We start from the raw sequence: 26,051 nt of genomic DNA, 5'->3' as shown, positions 1-26,051 counted from the left end.
TGTGAAGGGACAGTCAAGGGGCATTGGCTGGCTCGGTGGATGAGTCAGGGTAATCACTGATGGGCGGCAACACCAACCTGAGGAGATACTGGCTTTCGCTTAGGTCCCCAAGGCTGGCTAGCAAAGCCCAGCAACCTGTCAAGAATGGCTGCCTTTGAACCAAAAAAAAATGAGAGGCAGCAGCTTGAGACATGTGTTGAGGCCTAAGACACTGTGCAAGGTATATTATGTGCACCAGCTCACTGGATCTTCACAACAACCCTGTGTTCCTCAGATGTGGAAACCCAAGTTCAGAAATCTTAGGGAACTTTCCCACAGTAACATTAATAGGTAGAAAATCTGGTACTTGAACTATTTGTCACATTTTTTCCTTTCCAGCTATGTGACATTCAGCTACTCAGGGGCATGCCTGTTTTCTTGTCCTCTGAGTGAAAAGAAATACAGGCCTGGAATTGGTACCCTTTTTATTTTTCAACAGCTTTACTGAGATATAATTCACATACTAGGCAATTTACCCATTTAAAGGGTACAAATCAATGGGGTTTCAGTATATTACAGTATTTTAGAAATTATTCTAAAATATATAGAAGATAAAATTTGCCATTTTAGATTTGATTTTTTTTTTTTTTTTTTTTGAGACACAGAGTCTTACTCTGTTGCCCAGGCTGGAGTACAGTGTCACAATCTTGGCTCACTGCAACCTCCACTTCCCAGGTTCAATCAATTCTCATGCATCAGCCTTCTGAGTAGCTGGGATTAGAGGCATGCACCACCACACCTGGATAATTTTTTGTATTTTTAGTAGAGACAGGGTTTCGCCACGTTGCCCCGGCTGGTCTCTAATTCCTGAGCTCAGGCAATGCTCCCGCCTAGGCTTCCCAAAGTGCTAGGATTACAGGCACGAGCCACTGTGCTTGGCCTCCATTTTAGCCATTTTAAGTGTATAATTCAGTGGCATTAATTACATTCACAATGTTGTGCAACAATCATTGCTATTTTCAAAGCTTTTTCATCACTGGATTCAGAAACTCTGTACTCATTAAGCATCGACTGTCCAGTCTTTTCTCCCTTCAACTCTTGGAATCTCCCAGCCCCTGGAAACCTCAAATTTATGGTGGAGCCATAATGGAAAACAGCTTAGCGGTTCCTCAGAAGCCTAAACATGGAATTACCATATGATCCAACAATTCCATTTGTAGACATATACTCCAAGGAATTGAAAGCAGGGACTTGAGCAGATACTTGTACACCAATGTTGCAGCATTATTCACAATAGCCAAAAGGTGGCTCGTTCTAATCCCAACCACATATAGAGGGCCTGAGACTCTGCTATACCATACTAGCTCTGCTTAATTCTATTTTATATGTTGTTCTTCCAAGTTAGGTATGATTCAACATAGAGACAGTTTAGCGAAGTACAATGTTTCTTTCTTCCTTCCTTTCTTTTTTTTTTTGAGACGGAGTTTTGCTCTTGTCACCCAGGCTGTAGTGCAGAGCAGTGGCGTGATGTTGGCCTTCCGAGTTCGAGCAATTATCCTGCCTCAGCCTCCTGAGTAGCTGGGATTACAGGTGCTTGCCACTATGACCAACTAATTTTTGTGTTTTTAGTAGAGACGGGGTTTCATCATGTTGTCCAGGCTGGTCTCGAGCTCCTGACCTCTGTGATCCACCCACCTCGGCCTCTCAAAGTGCTGGGATTACAGGCATGAACCACCGCACCCGGCCAAAGAACAATGCTTCTTAACCTTTTTGTTAGAAAATGATTGCTTCCCTAAGGAGTCTTTTAAACATTTTTGCCTTATCACTGTCCCATGAAATTTTATTACCAGGGATATACTATCTGTTCATGAGCGTGGCCCTTTGGGCAACCACAGACCTTTATAATATCTAATATCACTACCATTACCACCACCTCTAGACCCAGTGTTTCACTCCCTTAGAGGTAATGTCACTCTAGTTGAGAGTGCATGGTGTAGAGGTTAAAAGCACCATATTAGGAGCCAGGTCTGCCTAGATTTTTGTCTGGCTCTGCCCCTTACCTGCTGTATGATCTTAGAGTAGTTGCTTAGTCTCTCCATGTCTCAATTTCCTTATGTGTAGACTTGGGATGCTAAAAAGCAATACCTACTTCAAAGAGTTATTATGAGGATTAAATAGTTAATAATATAGGACAGCACCTGGCGCTTGCAAAATGTTATACAAATGTTACTTATTATTATTGCTAACAGAGTTCTTTCATTTAAAAAATGGCTTAAAATCTACTGGACATTATGGACACCAGATTCTCTCCTACTTCCCACGTTTTGGATGGTGTTTTCCCTTCCACCTTTGGATTGTGTTTTCAGTGATACTATGAATCATTATTATGCATTTAAAATTGTTTTCTCTTCTCTCCCCATCCATTCATTTTTGTTTTGTCTCAACAATCACATTGCACAGGAGTCTGGACTTAGTGATTTTTAAGAAACAGCTTGAGTACTTTATGGTTTTCATAATAAGGTCATAGATATAGTCAGATATTTAAGAATTTGGAATTGGGAATAAGGTTGATTTCAGTTAAAGAAGCTTATTTCATCTAAGGACCCTCTCTGCCTGGGGAAATACAGGAAAAAGTAACTAGTCTTCTTGAGCACATTCAGCTGATCATCATTCATCATACAGGTGGTAGAAGACAAAATGTTTTTACTGAACCCAGGTTATGTTCATTAACTACCTGCTCATAGGTCCACAGGCCCTTGTTTGTGTAAATCAGTCTGGTGTTTAATCACTGGTTAATTTGATCCTGTAGTGAATCAGATCTAAACCTCTGGCACCAAATCATTTATTTTTAAAGGCCTAAAGCCTGTTCACTCTATTTTGACTGCTTGAGAGGAGGTGAATGAATAATTTGACCAAGTAACTATGGGGAATTGCTATTGCATTAACCAAGAAATGTGAATACTTTTAAAGGGGAAACTAAGTTTGCCTTGTAGAGAGGCACAATAGAGTAGATGCCGGGGCTAAAATTCCCCAGAGGTCACCTTCCTGCTGGTTAATCTCTTGTGCCTCCATAATATAAAAATGTTAATAATACCTACCTATGTGGTACTTGTAAAGGTGAAATGAATTGATACATGCAAAATGCTTAAAACTATGCTTGGCATAAAGTGGTAGTTAATAAATGGTGTCTATTATTATATAAAAAGGTACAACCAGAGATAAAGAGGATATAGACAGCTTTGCTGGTAGTATTGCACTCTTACGACTTGTTTACTCTTGACTGAATTTTCTTTATTTTGCAAAACAAAAGAGTAGCTAGCTAATGGAATCAAAGAGATAGGAAAGACCATCAATGTTTTATGAAGGCGTCTTTCTTGCATTTTCAAGATTCAAAACAAATATTATTTTGGGGGGGATTCCTTCCCCAGTCTCTTTCAATGGAATTAGCCTCCTCTTTCTCTTGTAGAAATTTTATTGTTTTTACAGAGTTCATGTTCTTGTGACTGCCTCTCTGCTGGATTGGTACAGGTTCTATGAAGGCAGAGACCACATCCCACTGACATTTGGAACCTTTATTGCCTATAGTATTCAATAGCCTCTCAATGTTTTTTGAATTTCCTTTTCCAATTTCAGGGAAGCCAAAAGACCATTGTAGCTTTTACATTTCTAGGGTGTTCTTTGATTAGTCCAATGGACTCACAAATCATGAGAAAGCCTTGGACGCTTTTGGAAGCACTCACTGGGTTTGTTGGTACCATCAGTTGAAGCAGAGTTCACACCCTCACAGATTGAGGTAGACTGAGGCACATCCTGAGGTCAAGACTGAATTGATCACCCTTCACTCAATGTGTTTCTTTCCTTGTGGACATTTAGCATCAGTTTTATGGACACCCTCAAAAGTCAGAAATACCAGGTTGGGAAGAAAGTCATGGGGTGTTATGATGCCTTTCCAGTGCCAGCTAGAAATTGATATGCTGTGATTCCCAGGGGCACAAAAAGATGTCTTACTTTATGACAGTGTTTGATTCTGAAACTGAGCCCAGCAAGGGGAAATAAAATGACTTCGCATGAATTCGCAAATATTTAACATAGCTACATGTGGAAAATACTTGAAAAATGTCAGCAATCCAACAATCTAATTTGTATTTCATGGTGTATGTAACCTTGTTGAAGACTTCTTTACCATACATGGGATGACCAAAAGGTCGTTTGAATTTTTAATCTGAAAATATTTGATCTGGTAATCAACATGTCTGTTTGATGCATATGTTAGAAGATGATGTTAAAAATCATTTCACTGGGCACCTGAGAAACGTAAAGCATTATGTTGTCATTATTAGTCAGCTCAAGCTGCCATAACGAAATACCATAGACTAGATGGTTTGCACAACAAATATTATTTTTTACGTCTCTAGAGGCTGATAGTCTGGGCACCAGCATGGTCAGGGTCTAGTGAATGCTCTCTTTCTGACTTTCCTTTTCCTCGTGTCTTCAGAAAGAGAGCACTAAATGTCCGTTCTTATAAGGACACTAATCCCATCATGAAAGCATCACCCTCATGACCTCATCTAACCCTAATTATCTCCTAAGGGCACCATCTCTAAATACCAACATATTGTGAGGTAGGGCTTCCATAAATGAATTTGGGGGGGACACAATTCAGTTCATAGCAGTTATCTAGGCATCTCCCTAGATTGTCTTACTGACGCGGCATCATTGTCTGGGGTAAATACCCAAGGTTTGTTGCCTCATGCCAAGGAAATCAAGGACATGGACACATGTGGAGTGAGGTTAAGAGTGGAGGTTTAATAGGCAAAAGAAAGAGAAAAGAGAAATAGCTGTCTCTCCTGCAGAGAGAGAGAGGGGCACCAGAGTGGGAATTTCTACCCAAGGCAAAGTGTACAGTGTTTTATAGACAGGCTTGATGAGATAGTGTCTGATTTACATAGGGCCAAAAGACTGGTTGAACCAGGTGTGGCATTTACATCACACTCAAGGAAGCTGGCCACCACACCTTAATATTTTATTATGCAAATAGGGTCTCTACCTGGCCATTGCCATGTTGCCTGCTTACTACTGTGCATGTGGTTGACAAGGAAAGGGGAAGATGGAGCCGCCATGTTGGACAGGCCTAGGGCCCAGGTAGCCTTTTCCTATTGGCACAGCTGCCAGCATTCACCCATGCAAGCTTCCAGCTTGCTTATCTATGTCTGCAGCTTGATTTTATGGGCTGCTGTTTGTTAGAAAAGAAATTGATTTGGGGGCTGCTTTTCATAAAAAGGAAAATCTTACCAAGGACTTCCTTAGCTTCACTATCTTCCTAAATAATTTCTTCTTAACTCCTATATCATCACTCCTCCCCTTCCCTCCCCAACCCTCCCCTCCCCTCCTCTCCCCTCCCTTCCCCTCCTCTCCCCTCCTTCCCCTCCTCTCCCCTCCCTTCCCCTCCTCTTTCCTCCCCTCTCCTCCCCTTCCCTCCCCCTCCTCTCCTCCCCTCTTCTTTATTCTTTCCCTTCCCTCCCTCCCTCATTCACTCCCTCTCTCCCTTCTTTCCTCCCTCCTTCCTCCCTCCTTCCCTCTCTTTCTTCCTTTCATCTTTCTTCTTTCTCTCTGTTTCTCTCTCCTCTTGGCCCACTAATGCTCCCTGTGACAACATGCCTGAAGGCACAGACCTCCGTGGATTAAATCTGATAGATAGCTATGTTTTGCTTGGTTCAAAATGTTTGGAGAAAAGGATGAAGCCAATATTTAAAAAATAATGCTAAGATTTTCACCTTCTCTAAAAAGATCACAGACATAGCCTGCAATTCCTGAGAGGCAATACAGACTGTGGAGTTGTGCTGCCTGAACTCCTCTCCTGGTTCAGGTCTACTTCCTAGCTACGTGACCTTAGACAATTTACTGCATGTTTCTATGCCTCTAATTCCTCATCTGTAACATGAGGATAATTCTAATACACACCTCATAGAGTGTGAATATTAAAAGAGTTAATCCATGTAAAGCACTTAAAACTGCCTGGTACATAAAAAGTACTATATAAGCACTGTTTCTTATTACACCTTCCTGGTAATGTTTCACTAGAGCTCCAGTTTTCTACGGTCCACATTCTTCCTATTGTTTTTCTACCACTGGGGTTAAGTGTCCATTTTTATTACCATTGGCCTTGCACCGTGTTTTTTCTCTTATAAGAGAGATCTATTCCGTTGTTCTTGGAGTAGGAAAATGAGGAGTGGGGGAGAGAGAGAGAGAGAGAGAAGAGAGAGAGAGAGAGAGAGAGAGAGAGAGAGAGGAGAGAGAGAGAGAGAGAGAGAGAGAGAGAGAGAGAGAGAGAGAGAGAGCTGGCTTTATGCATTAAGAGAAATAAGAAAGACTTGATTTCTTTGGGGAAAGGACATTATTTGCATATATATATTTTTTTACGTGACTTCTGTAGGTATTTATGTTCCTAGGTTCTATAGGCATTTGGTTTCCCCCCCTTGCTTTAGGGAGAATGCTATAATTATAGAAAAACATGGAACACTGGATAAAGCACTAATTTCAGAATGAGAAGACTTTGATTCTATTCCCAGTGCAATGATTATCTGTGTTCCTTTGGGTAAGTTGGAAATTTTCTCTGGGTCTTTACTTTCTCATCTGAAAATGGGAAGAATATATCTCATCCACCTCAATGTTTTTATTGTTTTTAATTTTAAAAGTATTTTTAGAGCAGTTCTAGGCTCATAGCAAAACCGAAAGCACAGAGATTGCCTATATACCTCCTGCTATTATCCATGATCAATATCCCTCACCTGAGCGGAACATTCATTACCACTGATGAACCTTCACTGACATATTATAATTACACAAAATCCATAATATACATTTAGGGTTCACTTTTGATGTTGTGTATTTTATGGGTTTGGACAAATAGGTAATAACCTGAATCCACCATTATAGTATCATATAGAGTATTTTCACTGCCCTAAAACCTCACTAGATTTTTATAAGTTCAAATCAGAGATACATAGGCCCAATTAAAAAAAAAAAATCAGTTTGACACAAAGAGAAAGTAGTGATTATTCTAATATACCAACCAGTTAGCCAATACCACTCTGTTTTTATAGCTCATGATCTCTGCAAAGTCAGTAGGTTCAAGTCTGATTAAATTGCTCTGCAAGTTATCTTACCAGTCCATGAAGAACTTGCCAAGAGCTATGCTTTTGTGTGGATATCTGCTTGCTCAACCTAGTTGCTCTTAGTTTTCAGGGGAGATGTCAACACAGTTGACACAGCTATCAAGAAACAGTGTGGGGGCTCGGGTCATCTAAATAGTATTTTCCCGGACCTCTATCTTGGGAAAGGCATCTGGAACATGTGCAAGCTCCTCTTGCAAAAAGAGGGGGTGGCCCAAGAGAAGCTGCTTCAGAAGCATGCTTTTATGATATGGACAAAAGACCTGACTGTGTCAAGAACTTTAGAACCGATGGTTGGCTAAATGGTTTCTGGTCCAACTCCCTGAATATATGTGAGAAAAACGAAGGTCTTAAGAAGAAAAGTGACTTGCCCAGTGCCACAGTTAGCTAAATGAAAAAGCAAGAATAGAACTTGACTCTTAACTGTCGATCCAGTGTTCTTTGTCCAGTAGTTAGCGTGGAACAACTATCCTCTTTGGAGTCATAAGAACCTTGGTTGAAATTTTAGGTACTCTGCATGTAGTATATGATGTCAGTCCATGGGATGGTTAGGAGTAATGAGATGAGAGGCATAGAGTTCTTACCAAAAACATGTTCTCGAGGCCTGTTGATCTTCTTTCCTTTTGAAATGTACACAGGGAGTGGGGCATGCCTTTTCCCCTCCTGAGTATGTCCCTTCCTGGGTTCTTTTTCTAGGAAATCTTTATGGAAGAAGTCTGAGTAGATCATACCATTTTATTAAGAGAATTCTTTGCATCTGCTTCTATCGGCTACCCAGGCCCTGCACTCTAATTTAATGATGATGATGCCATATTTGAGTCTGTGTTCGTTCTGAACTCTTATGCAGATGGAGCCTGGTGATATGTGAAGAATCATTATGCCACATCAAGTTTCATTTTACAGTCCATAAGTATACCTTTTAAAACAAAAACAAACTATTGCACCATCCTGGGGAGGGATGTAAATCATGTATTTTTATTACCTCCAAAGACCACCAGAAAATGAGCTCTAATATTTCAAAAGTGACAAGCAATTTATATGAATGAATCTCAATTTAAGCCCCATTATACTCAAGATGATATATGCTGCAATGGGGCTTATAGATGTTTCTCTAACAATACTTAATAATAAAAACCTTAGGACTCTGTTACTCCTTTCTAATTCCATAGTCTCAAGCAATATGAGTAGAGGTCGTGTCAATCTGTGAGTTCCAGCTGGGAGCAAAATGCTTCTGGCTGTTTTGGGGCCTTGGGTCACTGGAGCCTAAAGTGTGAAAGTATAAGGATTTGATTTAAAAGAGCCAAGGAAGCAGTGATGCACGGAGCAGAATTGCCATTTTAACGGAGAATGTAATGCCAGAACAAATGTCATGAATGGTCTTGCACACGGATATAGAATTTAGAGATCTATTTGTTTCCATACACATCGTGATACATCTAACATGATCAGAGTCATAAACATCAGCTACAGCTAACATAATCATAGCATCAAAATGTTATTGAGTGCTAAAACTAGCACAGTGAGAACAATGACAACTTTGGGGTCATATTGTTTGGATTCAGACTCAGGTTTCTATGCTTACTGATTTTGTACTTGGGCAAGTGAAGTGACCTGATAATCTCTGAGCCTCAGTTTCGTGGCATAGAGATACCTACCACAAGTAGTCAAGATAAATGGAATGATGAGATGCTCCATATGAAGTACCTAGCATAGTGCTTGATATCGAAAAAACAGCGGATATTTGTTGGGTATTTACCAATTGCCAGGGACTGTTCCTAGTTTTCCTTTATAAGGTATGTACTATTAGACGGTTAGAATATTGGTATCAGCCTGTGCCTAACAATGTGCTTTTAAAATAATTTATCCTTCCAGTAGATGTCAGGTTAACTGTGGTTCTTCCTAGCAAAGCTTTCTGGAGTGATTCAGATTTTTAGTGTGAGCCTGGATTTGTGTATGTTCAACTTCCACTGTGAGATTCGGCATCAGGCTTAGCCTCTTCTTGTCTCCTGGCTTCTGGATGAATATGACCATTGCTCAAGATAGCTGCTTCAGGAGAGCACTTGCCACCTGGGCAAAGGTCAGACTGCATTTCAAGCCTGTGGTTAACATACTCATAGCTTTGGTCCAACTCAGTTTCTTTCTTTAAATGTCAGTTTGTTCTTTCATTAGGGACTTAGAATTTTTGTTTTGTAGTTATTCAATACCCTTCAGAGCCTTTTTTCTGTGAACAAAAAGCAGCATTTGTCCTAGGCTCATTTATAAAATCTCAATTGTGGGGGGGCGGAGCAAGATGGCCGAATAGGAGCAGCTCCAGTCTCCAACTCCCAGCGCGAGCGACACAGAAGACCGGTGATTTCTGCGTTTTCAACTGAGGTACTGGGGTCATCTCGCTAGGGAGTGCCGGACAATCGGTGCTGGTCAGCTGCTGCAGCCTGACCAGCGTGAGCTGAAGCAGGGCGAGGCATCGCCTCACCTGGAAGCGCAAGGGGGAAAGGGATCCCTTTTTCCTAGCCAGGGGAACTGAGACACACAACACCTGGAAAATCGGGTAACTCCCACCCCAATACTGCGCTTTAAGGAAACAGGCACACCAGGAGAATATATCCCACACCTGGCCGGGAGGTCCCACGCCCACGGAGCCTCCCTCACTGCTAACACAGCCGTCTGCAGCGATCTATCCGCAAGGCAGCAGCGAGGCTGGGGGAGGGGCGCCCGCCATTGCTGAGGCTTAAGTAGGTAAACAAAGCCGCTGGGAAGCTCGAACTGGGTGGAGCTCACAGCAGCTCAAGGAAGCCTGCCTGTCTCTGTAGACTCTACCTCTGCGGACAGCGCACAGCTGCAGCCCATTAGGGGAAAGAGCAGGGGCGGTGCAGACGCGAACGACTCTGTCTGACAGCTTTGGGGAGAGCCGTGGATCTCCTAACGCGGAGGTTGAGATCCGAAAACGGACAGACTGCCTGCTCAGGTGGGTCCCTGACCCCTGAGTAGCCTAGCTGGGAGACATCCCCCACTAGGGGCAGTCTGACACCCCACACCTCACAGGGTGGCGTCACCCCTGAGAGGAAACTTCCAAAGAAAGAATCAGACAGGTACACTCGCTGTTCAGCAATATTCTATCTTCGGCAACCTCTGCTGCTGATACCCAGGCAAACAGGGTCTGGAGTGGACCTCAAGCAATCTCCAACAGACCAACAGACAGTCCTTCTGACTGTCAGACGGAAAACTATCAAACAGGAAGGACACCTATACCAAAACCCCATCCGTACGTCACCATCATCAAAGTCCAGAGACAGATAAAACCACAAAGATGGGGAAGAAGCAGGGCAAAAAAGCTGGAAATTCAAAAAATAAGAGCGCATCTCCCCCTGCAAAGGAGCGCAGCCCATCGCCAGCAACGGATCAAAGCTGGTCAGAGAATGACTTTGACGAGATGAGAGAAGAAGGCTTCACTCCATCAAACCTCTCAGAGCTAAAGGAGGAATTACGTACCCAGCGCAAAGAAACTAAAAATCTTGAAAAAAAGTGGAAGAATTGACAGCTAGATAATTAATGCAGAGAAGATCATAAACGAAATGACAGAGATGAAAACCATGACACGAGAAATACGTGACAAATGCACAAGCTTCAGTAACCGACTCGATCAACTGGAAGAAAGAGTATCAGCGATTGAGGATCAAATGAATGAAATGAAGCGAGAAGAGAAACCAAAAGAAAAAAGAAGAAAAAGAAATGAACAAAGCCTGCAAGAAGTATGGGATTATGTAAAAAGACCAAATCTACGTCTGATTGGGGTGCCTGAAAGTGAGGGGGAAAATGGAACCAAGTTGGAAAACACTCTTCAGGATATCATCCAGGAGAACTTCCCCAACCTAGTAGGGCAGGCCAACATTCAAATTCAGGAAATACAGAGAACGCCACAAAGATACTCCTCCAGAAGAGCAACTCCAAGACACATAATTGCCAGATTCACCAAAGTTGAAATGAAGGAAAAAATCTTAAGGGCAGCCAGAGAGAAAGGTAGGGTTACCCACAAAGGGAAGCCCATCAGAATAACAGCAGACCTCTCGGCAGAAACTCTACAAGCCAGAAGAGAGTGGGGGCCAATATTCAACGTTCTTAAAGAAAAGAATTTTCAACCCAGAATTTCATATCCAGCCAAACTAAGCTTCATCAGTGAAAGAGAAATAAAATCCTTTACAGATAAGCAAATGCTTAGAGATTTTGTCACCACCAGGCCTGCCTTACAAGAGACCCTGAAGGAAGCCCTAAACATGGAAAGGAACAAGCGGTACCAGCCATTGCAAAAACATGCCAAAATGTAAAGACCATCGAGGCTAGGAAGAAACTGCATCAACTAACGAGCAAAATAACCAGTTAATATCATAATGACAGGATCAAGTTCACACATAACAATATTAACCTTAAATGTCAATGGACTAAATGCTCCAATTAAAAGACACAGACTGGCAAACTGGATCAAGAGTCAAGACCCATCAGTCTGCTGTATTCAGGAGACCCATCTCACATGCAGAGACATACATAGGCTCAAAATAAAGGGATGGAGGAAGATCTACCAAGCAAATGGAGAACAAAAAAAGCAGGGGTTGCAATCCTAGTCTCTGATAAAACAGACTTTAAACCATCAAAGATCAAAAGAGACAAAGAAGGCCATTACATCATGGTAAAGGGATCAATTCAACAGGAAGAGCTAACTCTCCTAAATATATATGCACCCAATACAGGAGCACCCAGATTCATAAAGCAAGTCCTTAGAGACCTACAAAGAGACTTAGACTCCCATACAATAATAATGGGAGACTTCAACACTCCACTGTCAACATTAGACAGATCAACGAGACAGAAAGTTAACAAGGATATCCAGGAATTGAACTCATCTCTGCACCAAGCGGACCTAATAGACATCTATAGAACTCTCCACCCCAAATCAACAGAATATACATTCTTCTCAGCACCACATCGCACTTATTCCAAAATTGACCACATAATTGGAAGTAAAGCACTCCTCAGCAAATGTACAAGAACAGAAATTATAACAAACTGTCTCTCAGACCACAGTGCAATCAAACTAGAACTCAGGACTAAGAAACTCAATCCAAACCGCTCAACTACATGGAAACTGAACAACCTGCTCCTGAATGACTACTGGGTACATAACGAAATGAAAGCAGAAATAAAGATGTTCTTTGAAACCAATGAGAACAAAGATACAACATACCAGAATCTCTGGGACACATTTAAAGCAGTGTGTAGAGGGAAATTTATAGCACTAAATGCCCACAAGAGAAAGCAGGAGAGATCTAAAATTGACACTCTAACATCACAATTAAAAGAACTAGAGAGGCAAGAGCAAACACATTCAAAAGCTAGCAGAAGGCAAGAAATAACTAAGATCAGAGCAGAACTGAAGGAGATAGAGTCACAAAAAACCCTCCAAAAAATCAATGAATCCAGGAGTTGGTTTTTGAAAAGATCAACAAAATTGACAGACCGCTAGCTAGACTAATAAAGAAGAAAAGAGAGAGGAATCAAATAGACGCAATAAAAAATGATAAAGGGGATATCACCACCGACCCCACAGAAATACAAACTGCCATCAGAGAATACTATAAACACCTCTACGCAAATCAACTAGAAAATCTAGAAGAAATGGATAATTTCCTGGACACTTACACTCTCCCAAGACTAAACCAGGAAGAAGTTGAATCCCTGAATAGACCAATAGCAGGCTCTGAAATTGAGGCAACAATTAATAGCCTACCCACCAAAAAAAGTCCAGGACCAGATGGATTCACAGCTGAATTCTACCAGAGGTACAAGGTGGAGCTGGTACCATTCCTTCTGAAACTATTTCAATCAATAGAAAAAGAGGGAATCCTCCCTAACTCTTTTTATGAGGCCAACATCATCCTGATACCAAAGCCTGGCAGAGACACAACAAAAAGAGAGAATTTTAGACCAATATCCCTGATGAACATCGATGCAAAAATCCTCAATAAAATACTGGCAAACCGGATTCAGCAGCACATCAAAAAGCTTATCCACCATGATCAAGTGGGCTTCATCCCTGGGATGCAAGGCTGGTTCAACATTCGCAAATCAATAAACGTAATCCAGCATATAAACAGAACCAAAGACAAGAACCACATGATTATCTCAATAGATGCAGAAAAGGCTTTTGACAAAATTCAACAGCCCTTTATGCTAAAAACGCTCAATAAATTTGGTATTGATGGAACGTACCTCAAAATAATAAGAGCTATTTATGACAAACCCACAGCTAATATCATACTGAATGGGCAAAAACTGGAAAAATTCCCTTTGAAAACTGGCACAAGACAGGGATGCCCTCTCTCACCACTCCTATTCAACATAGTGTTGGAAGTTCTGGCTAGGGCAATCAGGCAAGAGAAAGAAATCAAGGGTATCCAGTTAGGAAAAGAAGAAGTCAAATTGTCCCTGTTTGCAGATGACATGATTGTATATTTAGAAAACCCCATTGTCTCAGCCCAAAATCTGCTTAAGCTGATAAGCAACTTCAGCAAAGTCTCAGGATACAAAATTAATGTGCAAAAATCACAAGCATTCTTATACACCAGTAACAGACAAGCAGAGAGCCAAATCAGGAATCAACTTCCATTCACAATTGCCTCAAAGAGAATCAAATACCTAGGAATCCAGCTTACAAGGGATGTAAAGGACCTCTTCAAGGAGAACTACAAACCACTGCTCAGTGAAATCAAAGAGGACACAAACAAATGGAAGAACATACCATGCTCATGGATAGGAAGAATCAATATCGTGAAAATGGCCATACTGCCCAAGGTGATTTATAGATTCAATGCCATCCCCATCAAGCTACCAATGACTTTCTTCACAGAATTGGAAAAAACGGCTTTAAAGTTCATATGGAACCAAAAAAGAGCCCGCATTGCCAAGACAATCCTAAGTCAAAAGGACAAAGCTGGAGGCGTCACGCTACCTGACTTCAAACTATACTACAAGGCTACAGTAACCAAAACAGCATGGTACTGGTACCACAACAGAGATATAGACCAATGGAACAGAACAGAGTCCTCAGAAATAATACCACACATCTACAGCCATCTGATCTTTGACAACCTGAGAGAAACAAGAAATGGGGAAAGGATTCCCTATTTAATAAATGGTGCTGGGAAAATTGGCTAGCCATAAGTAGAAAGCTGAAACTGGATCCTTTCCTTACCCCTTATACGAAAATTAATTCAAGATGGATTAGAGACTTAAATGTTAGACCTAATACCATAAAAACCCTAGAAGAAAATCTAGGTAGTACCATTCAGGACATAGGCATGGGCAAGGACTTCATGTCTAAAACACCAAAAGCAACGGCAGCAAAAGCAAAAATTGACACATGGGATCTAATTAAACTAAAGAGCTTTTGCACAGCCAAAGAAACTACCATCAGAGTGAACAGGCAACCTACAGAATGGGAAAAAATTTTTGCAACCTACTCATCTGACAAAGGGCTAATATCCAGAATCTACCAAGAACTCAAACAAATATACAAGAAAAAAGCAAACAACCCCATCAAAAAGTGGGGAAAGGATATGAACAGACATTTCTCAAAAGAAGACATCCATACAGCCAACAGACACATGAAAAAATGCTCATCATCACTGGCCATCAGAGAAATGCAAATCAAAACCACAATGAGATACCATCTCACACCAGTTAGAATGGCAATCATTAAGAAGTCAGGAAACAACAGGTGTTGGAGAGGATGTGGAGAAATAGGAACACTTTTACACTGTTGGTGGGATTGTAAACTAGTTCAACCATTATGGAAAACAGTATGGCGATTCCTCAAGGATCTAGAACTAGATGTACCATATGACCCAGCCATCCCACTACTGGGTATATACCCAAAGGATTATAAATTACTCTACTACAAAGACACATGCACACGTTTGTTTATTGCGGCACTATTCACAATAGCAAAGACTTGGAATCAACCCAAATGTCCATCTGTGACAGACTGGATTAAGAAAATGTGGCACATATACACCATGGAATACTATGCAGCCATCAAAAAGGATGAGTTTGCGTCCTTTGTAGGGACATGGATGCAGCTGGAAACCATCATTCTTAGCAAACTATCACAAGAAGAGAAACCAAACACCGCATGTTCTCACTCATAGGTGGGAACTGAACAATGAGATCACTTGGACTCGGGAAGGGGAACATCACACACTGGGGCCTATCATGGGGAGGGGGGAGGAGGGAGGGATTGCATTGGGGAGTTATACATGATATAAACGTCATGCACATGTACCCTAGAACTTAAAGTATAATAAAAAAAAAAAAAAAAAAAAAAAAATAAAATAAAATAAAATCTCAATTGTTCACTATTCTGAAGATTGTTTTCTCAGGATAGCCCAGCTCTCTAAAGACGTTAATTCTTTTTTGACTCTGTTTATAATCAGATTTGCTTTTGAAACACCCTTAAATCCTACTGAAAGTGTCTTCTGGGTTGTGTGTTTCCCTGAGGATGCAGAGGCAATCTTTTGGCAAACGTGTTGCCATTCCATCCCCTGTTCCCATCCCCAAACCATGAGAGTTGCCAATTCCTTTCTTTCTTTTATCTTCTTGTCTCAAGAGACTCAGCTGGATTGCTCCACTTCACTTTCTCTCCCCTCTCCCCACCATTTTTTACCACAAGATAGCTTTTATATCTGGTGGTTACATGACAAAGAATAAGCAACAAAGGCAAGATTGTGACAGTTTAATTTTCTGGTACATTCATCAACTTTTCATCTTTATTACAGTGCTTTTTCTGAATTAGTACCAGGAAATTATTAGATATACAAGAGCTGAAATTACTAATGGTATAAACTGAAAACAAAACCTACTCAAAAACACATCAGCAGAGTAGCAGGATGTGTGGGCATGGGGTCTCAAAGACATGTAGAGAGCAAGGGTTGGATTAAATCCATGTGAAAAATTCTCACTGGGGTTTTCTAACCATCCCTTGTCTGATTTTTGAAAATATTTTTATTCAGGGCCTTGGAGTCTTATGAAACAAGGAGATAGCTTGGCTAGTTTGATTCAAAATAAGCTGTTATAGCCAAGTAACTCCTTTAAATCTAGATGAGGCGGAGGCCTCTCAGCAGCTTGGTGATATCTTAAGGAAAATGAGCCAGGAGGTTTCTCTGGGAGATGTTGACAAGGGTCCATGACAGGGAAATATTCATTGCAGTTAGCAGGCTAGTTGGCAGCTGTGGCCCATGGGCTGAAGATTGAATTGCCTCTAAGGCAAGTCCTGACTAGTTTCTCATCTTAAAGGATGGCTGGGCATCCCAGCAGAGTGAGATGGAGTTCAGTGTGGCTGTATCTCTGTGAGTAAAATACCAACATGATTTAGCCTTCAGCGTGCCCTGCTCCAATCAATTCTCTTCACTACAGCCAGAGTGATATTTTAAAAACAGAGAAATTGAATTGTGTTACTACCCTGATGAAAGTCTGAGCTCCTTCACATGGCCCGCAAGGCCTGGCAGAATCTAAAACTGGTAATATTTTATGAACAGCACACTAATGTCCACACAGGATCTGGCCCAAGCTTATTTTTCCAGTTTCATTTCAAATAGGCAAAGCTCCTTTTTGTAACTAAGTCTTCTCAAACATTCTTTTCTGTCTGGTAGGTTATTCCTCTTCCCTGGGCCTGTTTCAGTTCTGTTTCATGTCTCAGATGAACCATCGCTACCATAGAGAATCCTTCTCTGACTCTCCCAGAGTAGGTCAGATTTCCCCTTGTTGAAAGATCTCACATCCTTGGTAGAATTTATTACACATTTCACTCAATGCCTTGCCCATCTGTGAGGTCCATGTGGCATTTTGTTCATCACTGTGCCTCTGGGCTTAGTAGAAGGCTAATTAATGTTCTTTGAATGTACATGACTAAATGATTCTTTCCATTTCTAACTCGACAGACAAAAACTTTAGCCTCTATGGTTTCCCTACCTTCATTCTATACCTGATGAATTCTTGTTCATCTTTCAAGATGAAGCTTAATGATATCCTTTTTTGAGATAACTTTTATAGTCATTCTCTGCACCAGTCAGGGAAGGCATGGTGGCTTAAGTCAACAAAGGCATATTTCTAGCTCATGCAACATGTATATGGTGCTTGCCTGGTGGCTTGCTCCTCACTTGGGGGCCCAGGTTGAAAGAGTCTCCGTGTCTTTGCTTCCATGGGTTACAAGGCAGAAAGAAGAAAATGTGGTAAACTGGATGCTGGCTCTTAATCTTTCCACTTGGAAGTGATTTGCTTCCACTCAGATTTCATGATCAATCATGAGATTAATTTAAACCATGCTTAAATTTGAAAAGGATGGGGAAATACAATTGTGCTATGTGCCCAGAGAGAGGAAAACTGATGATATTTTATGAACATCACACTAATGTCAAGCAGCCCTCTCTAATACCTGGGTTTTCTTCTTGTTTCCAACCTCTCACTTGTTATGCCTGTTTTCACCTGGCCTTTCATAGTCCTGCCAAAGACCTTATAAGCAACGATAACTAAATCACTTCCAAAATCTTAATGTCACCACAGTACTCTATGACTCCTTCTTTTAGTTTTCCAGCTCTTGGACTCCAGTGGTCTGACTGTAATAATTCCTTGCCGTCATCAGGATTCTTGGTACAAGTTGAGTTCCCCAGGAAGCAACCTCTGAGATAGTGATTGGCCTGCAGGAAGTTGATTGCCTGAGTTATTTCACTAATTTCTGGTGTTTTGTTCTTATTTCTTAGTTATGAAAGTCTTGCTAACTGTGGGTCTCCTTCTCAGATCTCAATGACCTCACAATAACTTTTATTTGTAGGCTGTCAGATCTTTAACTCTGAAAACAATCTGATGTTATTTCAATGTATTTTATTCGGAAATAAATCAACTTACTTTTCTTTTAAAATAAATAGATTAATGAGTTTCCTAGTGACTCAATGTAGCCATTTTTATCCTCGGCTTCTGTACATTAATAATATTAAAGCTCCAATGATTATTGTAATAGAAGTACTATATTTGACTAATCACCATTTTCAAGAAGCTTTCATGAAGTAAATCATAGTAAATAACTTCTGAATTCAAATCCCAGGTCTAGCATGTTCTAACAGGATGACTTTGTGCCAGATATTTAACTTCTCTAAGCCTCAAGTTTTCTGGACTACAAAATGGGAGTAGTGTTTGTATTTTGCTCATGGGATTGTATATGGATTGAATTAGATAATGTCTTTACAGATCTAAAACGTTGGGTTCAGACTTGACCATTGGGATAAAATGATGAGGATACTAGGACCCAGAGTAGTTGAATGCAAGTCATAGGCTATTAATCAGCAGAACCAGAACTAGAGCTCACATTTTCTATCTTGGATTCCCATGATGTACTCATGTCCTACTTTCTCTAACCATCATACACAAGCAGTCTGAGTAAAAGGAACATAAATCTGTATTTGAAAACAATTTCCAGAAGAGGCTAAACTCTGTGTTTAAGGTTGTAGGTTATTTTAATCCCTATCATGAACTTTTATGAGAAAGCAGGTGATGCTCTGAACTCCATCCCAAAAAGAACAAGATCTTTTGTTGAATCAGCTCATTATTCTATCACATGGGGAGGAGCCCCAGGTCAAAGGATGAGAGACATTAATTTGCATCAGACAACAGCAGTTGTCTGTATTCATAGTACAACATGGGAGAAACTGGCCACACCATCATTTTGTAGCATATGGATTGAAGCATGTCTTAGTAAGACATACAAGCAGAGAAGGACTGGATTCCCTTGATCCCTCTGATAAAAGCTACACCATGTACTGTGGACACCTAATAAATATTCATTGATATCAACTTCATGGACACAGAACTCCTTGAATTTGGACTTTTAAAAAGAGTATTCTCCCTGGTAAGAAACTAATAGTTGTAAATTCAGTCTTCATACTTCTTGGACTCTTATCTGTTTTGTCTCACCATGCGTCGTTCTAGAAACACTTTCAGCTCAGGATGGGATCTAATGCACGAAGCTGAATTTTCACCTAAGTTTTTGTGTTTAATACATGTTACTTTTTCTCTTGGCTTCAGTGGGCATTCACCTTTTGTAATTTATCTGCAAAATGATTACACTCTTGTTCTATTATTTTACTAACCATGATCTTAATTTTTTTTTCCTTCAGATATTGATGAGTGTGCAGCTAAGATGCATTACTGTCATGCCAATACTGTGTGTGTCAACCTTCCTGGGTTATATCGCTGTGACTGTGTCCCAGGATACATTCGTGTGGATGACTTCTCTTGTACAGGTGAGCTTTAAGAAGCAGTGTTGTTTTTCTAATTCATCCATTCTCTGTACCATGTCTGTTTTGTTACATTTAATTCTGAGTGCACAAAGTACTATTTTTACCTAAATAGTTCTTCTCTTTATTATTTCACCCCCACCATTTGAGAAAAAAGCAATAATAAAAAAATTGTCAGCATAATTGATTTCCACTCCCAGTATTTCTGCCTCTGTGTGTGTGCTCGCATACACGGGTATGTGACTTGAAACTGAAGTCCCAGTTGTCTGTAGTAACACTGAGGGAGTTAGATATACTAGTTCTAAAAATACAAGGTCTCAATTATTTTCATTTCATCATGATGAGATGTTTTTGTAGATAAGAAAATGTATTTTGTTCCCACTGGGAAAGACAAGGATTAAATTTAAAGCGGTGACAGGGAGCACTTGGTGGTCAAAGTTTAGGTTTATGGGAGCCAGTCAAAACTATATTTAATTAATATATGCTTATTGTCTGTGTCCTGCTTCTTCCTATATCCCTTAGCACTAAAGTGGTCACTGACTCTGTTGGAGTAGTGCTGGTTTTACGGGGCATTTCGTTTGGCTTCCCAATATATTTTCAATCATGTGCATACAGACATGAACAGTAAATTGGATAAGGGTGGTAGAAGATTCCAAGTCTTTCTTCTCTTGGACCAAATGTATTTAAATACCCAATCTACAAGTTATAAGCAAAGGGTCCCTTGAACCCAACGTTTCAATTGTGTTGTAACCTTTGGGCATCTTTCTCTTTGTTCCAGTCACATTGGCATATAAAAACTGGATTGTTTACCCAGAATATAATACTGCTATTTTTAAATGTACTTTTTTTTTCCTGAATGACCTTTTCAGAAGTGCAAAAAGTTGCAGAAGTTAAGGGCACCTGTTAATGTGTCCAAATTTCTTTGCCAGTGATGTATATTTGTAAGTTACCATTCTTTGGGTGAAGGACTGGAGAGTTCAGATTGATGCAGGTTTCTGAGGACCACATAAGGTGAAATCTCATTTATCTGTCTTTTATATATTATAATTAATATTCCTAGGAAAGGAAGAGAGAGACTGCATAAACATAATGTGCTAGGATTTCAATGTTTTAAAGGATCCAAACTTTTTTGGACCAATAAACAAACACTTTCTAAAAAGCTGTAAAGTTACAGGGCCTATCACTCTGTTCTTAATAGTAAATGCAGCTCTTAACTTCTTTTAACCCTATTAGAAGAAGCCAGTGAATATTCTCCTAGCCCAAGAGCACCACATTATGCAACTCAATAAACATTAATTAAGGCCCTGCTGTGTGGAAGACCTTGTTGAAATTCTATCAGAATGCTTGTCTGTGCTCGGATTTCCTCGCTGGGGAAGGAAGGCAAGAGCTGGCATTTGTCGAATGCCTTAATAGGACAGGTGCTCTGTCTGGTGGTTTATATATGGAACAAGATGGAAAATGTATTATCTTAAGAACTGGCTCCAGAATTACTTTTAGAAAGGGAACTACATTGTTCGGAATAAAAGGTAACGGTGTGGGTATCAGTGGGCACCCAAGTGCCCTTCTCCCTCCTACACAGGAAAGAGTAAATAATACCTCTGCAGGAAATGTCTACATCAAACACACACACACACACACACACACACACTTTCTTTGTTTTGTTGTGTGTGTGCCTAAGAGGGAACACAAAAGACAGAACAAAAGAGAGAAAGAAAGGAGGGGAGAGGAACCAGTCAGAGAGCAGAAGGCTGGGTGCTGTGGAGGACAGACGGCTGGTGAAAACCACGCAATAGTAGGATAGCTGAAAGGATTTTTAAGAGAAGAAAGATTTTATGTGAGGTTTTTTTATTGCTTTGCCATACAGTATGCTATGTGAGTTTTCCTCATTACCCTCAAATCTTCAATAAAGTCTTCCCACCCTGAATGCCTCATGAGAACTGCCCTCGCTCTCCTGTTAGAATGTAAGTTAACATGGTGGACAACAGAAAGGATACCAGTGCGATTAAGATATGGGGACCACAGAGGTAACCATTATTGAGTAACCATTTTTACAGTTCTTTCTGCTGCCCTCACCAACATACACTTACTAATACACACACACATCATTATCATCACTGCCTCCTCTCAGGAATTTCAGAAATCTTGATGGGGACTGTGGACTTTCATAGCTCATAAAATAGGTGAGGTTTTTTTTCTTTAAAAAGTCTTCTTTTGATCCCAGATTTCTTTCAACCTGCTGCCCTACTTTTCTGCTTTTCCTCACAACAAAATTTCTTAATTTGCCTGTGGTTATTGTCCTCACCTTACATTTATTCAGCTCACATAGGCTCTTCACCTCTCTCCAGTCAGACTTCCATACTCACCATTGTGCAGAGGCTACATTTATCAAGGTCATATATGAACTCTATTTGCTAAATCCAGTGTTCTTATCTCAGCAGCATTTAGCAGGGCTGACCACACCTTGCTCTTTAAAGCACACTTTTTTCTTGGCTTTTGTGCTATCCTATGTCCTGGTTTTCTGTCTTTGCCACTTGTCACTCCTGCCCAGTGTCCGCAGCTATTCTGCTGCTGACATCTGAAAGGTTAGAGTACCCACGGGTTCTGCCCTGGTCCCTTCCCCTGTTTACCTATAGGTTCTTTTTAGATGCCTTCATCAATCTTAGAACTTTAATATTATCTTTATGTCAACAATTCCTAAATTTATTGCTCCAGTTCCAGTCTTTTTTCTGAACTGAATTATATATTCAACTTGACATATTCACATAGATGCTTAGTAGGAATTTCATACTTAACATGGATAAGACAGAACTTGATTTCTTTCCACTTCTGCAAACCTCCTTTTCTCCCGATTTCTCCCATTCCAGCAGAAGCACCATCTACCCAATTTTTCTAACCAAAAATTTAGCAATAACTCCTTCCTCTCCCCAGGGGTTACACTTGATCACCCCTCCACTTTCAATCCATGCTTCTGTCTTGTTGATGCTACCCTTTACATCTTGTCCTAAGTCTGTCCACTTCTGTCTAAATCCCCTGTTAACATCTTAGTGAACTTCAGCCGTGGCCATCACATTTGACTTTCTGCTCCAGTCTTGTTCCACCATAACCCATTCTTCACATAGCAGACAGAGAAATTTTTTTTAAAAAAAGAGAAGTCATACAACTGTACTTAAAACTTTGATCTAGTGTCTCATTACATGGAAATCAAATCCCTATTTCTTATTTCAACATATAACCCTATGTGGTTTTCCTTCTTTCCCTTCTGTCTTGTACCCTTTCTTTCCCTGTCCATTATGACATGGCCACTCTGACATTTGTCTTTTTCTCCATGTAACAAGCTTTTTTCTGTTTGTTATGACCTTTGCATGAACTCTTGCCCTTTTATGGAAGTCTTTTTTCTCTTCGTATTTGTGTATTGAGCTCTCTTGTCATTTACCTCTTAGCCTAAGCCTCAGAGAGGCTTTCCATGGTCAATATAAATAGCCACTCTGTTTTTTTCTGTCATACCACCTGATTTTAATTCTCTGAGTAATGCATATTATTATCTGGGATTCTTGTATTTATAAATGATTCTTTTATTTGTCTCTTTCCACTAGAATGTAAACTCTGAGAACAGGGACCTTTTTCCTTTTGTTCTCTACTATACCTTGACTACTGAGAACATTACCTGGCAAAAAGCAGTGCTCAATAAATATTTGTTAAATGAAATAATGCATAAAGCTACTTGACTTTGGGCAAATTCTTCACTTTTGAAAACCTCATTTATAAAATATTGCTCACATCTGTCTTACCCACAGGTTATAGTGAACGTCAACTAATGTATGTGAAAGTATTTATCATAGCACTTTTAGCAGTAAGGATAGGATGTTCTGTAGGATGTTCTGTAGGATGTTCAGAACATTCTGTAGGATGCTCTAAATATAAGTGACTTAAGATAAATTTTATTTTTTGCTTATGCTATTTGTCTATCTCTGATCAACAGAGATGTTCTGCATATCGTATTCACTTTGGGATGCAAGCTGTTGGAATGGTCACTGTGGTGAACATTTCCAGTCACCAAGACAGGGAAAAGAGATCCTGGAGGCCCTCCATCAGCCATTAAATGTTCTGACCAAGAAGTGACACAAATCATGTCTACTTACAACTCATTGATTAGAACTAGTCACTAGTTCCATCCAACCACAAAGGGATGAGAAAATACTGTCCTACCTCATGCCTGGAATGGTAGAGAACCAGAAATATTTGGCAAATGGTACCCATGCCTACTATAGTGAGTGATACTAACAGATTGCCAGCAAATATAGTTTATTTTGACATGAGTAGCTGTTGATTAGGATAACCTTTTTCCAACAGCAGTTCATAAGCTATGTAGGTATTCTCAAAAAGTATGGGCACATTGTATTAAGTGCTATGATAGAAATGCAAGCAAAATACATTGAAAAATGGCTCTTGATTGCCAAGATGAAGTGTTTGAAATGTTTTCTTAAAGCCATGGAGGGCTGTGGGAATTGACTGAGGCATGCTAGCATGCAATGACTATATTATGTTAGGGATTTACAACAAGAAATATGGATGGGAGATAGGAGAGAGGAAAGCCTCTAGGCCAGATTCAAGGACCTTCATTAGACAGTAGACACTTCATAGTAAGCTCAAGTCTTTGGAATGCTGACATTTATTTTGTGTCGTGAAAATAAGCCTGTTACACCAAATGGGCTCTGTACTCTCCAAGATATATTATGTCCCCACCCATAATCTCTGCCATTTTTTATTGGCAAAGAAGACTTCTTTCCCTAAGTGGTCATTTGCCTGTGGAATAGATGAGGTGTATGATAGATATCTGCCACTATAAAATGTCTGTTCAGATGTTTCATTGCCAGATGATAATTTACCTGGAGAAATTGACAGGCCTAAAGGCATTCCTTTATTTGACTCAGGATTCTGATATAGCATTTACATTATTGACATTCTTTATTTCCAAAGACCATTCTAGTCTCTTCTCAAATCAATCAGTACCTGCTGACACTGTTCAGTTGGTTTTATAACCATGTCAAGGTCATATTTTTTCCTTTCTTTTGCTGTTTTATGTCATTTAGCTATGCTATTCACTTTTTAGAAGTCAGTAGTCATACTGAAAAATTCTGTTCGACCAAAAATAGGGAGACTAAACTTAAAGAAGATATATCAGCTTTGGTGATTCATTTATTTATTGGATGATTAATTAATATTTAACTATGTATGAAATATTCAGTTAGTATCTGTCACAAGTGTTATAAAAGATAGCCACCAAGATTATTAAAAAACAATGTCTGACCAAGGGAGTTCACGGTTCGTTAATTAGGCAGTGTCTTCAAATGAAAAAAACTCAAATGTGCATTCACGATCAAAATATCGTTTGCCAAATCAATCCCTCTTTGAAATCTTAGTAGTTTAGTTCAGTATTAGATATTTAACCCTGTGGTAGTTATTACTACTTGACAAGTTTTAAAGAAGGAAAACCAAAATAGTCTTTCCCAATTCTGTGCTGACAGTCATGGTCCTTTCAGAAGATTACACCTGAGACAGTGGATGCTAAGCATGACAGAGGAGAAAGGCAATACATTACACAGAACAGGAAATTTTAGCTCTTACTCAACTTTTTTCTTACTAAAAGTTGAAAAAAAAGAATTATATGTATGAGATAATAAAGCTCCAAGAGTTCAACATTGAGAATAATTATCTAGAGCTTAAAAGTGTACTGTAACGTAATCATTACCCCCCTGGAGACTGGGGTTTTGCTGACATGACTATGTGTTATATATGGAGCTCTGTACTTTTTTATAGGAAAGTCTCCCTTGGCCTTTGGAAGGGTGAAATCTAAAACATTTGGCCTCCGACACCTGGGGGAGTTTTTGGCCTTGGAATTTTTGTGTGAATTGAAATTGCTTTGTCTCTTGTAAGAGATCCCTGAGTTGCTCTTGCTCTTCTGTGAATTTTGAAGCTGAAGGAGTTCCCTGAAATGGAGGTGTTACAGGGAGGAGGGGTTTTTCTCTCCCCCATATGCTTTTGGTTTTTGGAATAGTCAACTCGCTTGATTTATTGGCCTCTGACTTTCATTTATCCCCAACTAAACTCCCCGTGTGTTTGGCTGTTTGATAAGACATTATCATTAGATACACAGGCAGTTTTAAAGGAGGATATTTGTGATTTACAACAATAGCATGCAGCGATAAGACAGATACTTGACAGTAATGGGTAAGCATTCATTTTTATGCCAAAAACTTCCCATGAAGGTAAGAAATAAAGGGAACAAGTGAGATAACAAATATCCCATGTGATCTCTATTACCTTGCTAAAAGGATTTTTATTTTCTTGATATTGGCATGGAAGAAACCTTAAAGGGAGTTTATGTTTGAAATAGAGAAAACTTAAAGACTTAGATATAACAGCCTATTAATTTAATGGTTTGAATTAAGTACACTATAATGAAAAGAGGTTAGACAACAGTTTAAATGCCTTAAAAGTAATAGTTAGTTGTTAGGAATGTCAGGCTAGGTCTCTGGAATATGCTTTACTCCCATGATGAACTATA

General features: G+C 39.9%; 1 protein-coding gene across 2 annotated transcripts in view; it reads left to right on the top strand.

The window, feature by feature from the left end:
- NELL1 (neural EGFL like 1) overlaps positions 1 to 26,051 on the top strand; it is a 984,256-nt gene that overhangs the window by 483,150 nt on the left and 475,055 nt on the right. For both annotated transcript variants that reach the window (XM_033205025.1, XM_033205024.1), the window contains exon 13: positions 19,367 to 19,492. In XM_033205025.1, coding sequence (XP_033060916.1) covers positions 19,367 to 19,492 — 126 coding nt within the window. The remainder of the gene's footprint in view (positions 1 to 19,366; positions 19,493 to 26,051) is intronic.

The sequence above is a fragment of the Trachypithecus francoisi genome, unplaced genomic scaffold (assembly GCF_009764315.1).
Source record: "Trachypithecus francoisi isolate TF-2019V2 unplaced genomic scaffold, Tfra_2.0 Lachesis_group8, whole genome shotgun sequence".
Lineage (NCBI taxonomy): Eukaryota > Metazoa > Chordata > Mammalia > Primates > Cercopithecidae > Trachypithecus > Trachypithecus francoisi.
The sequence above is the reverse complement of the archived record's forward strand: the minus strand, read 5'-3'. Positions and strand labels throughout refer to the sequence as shown.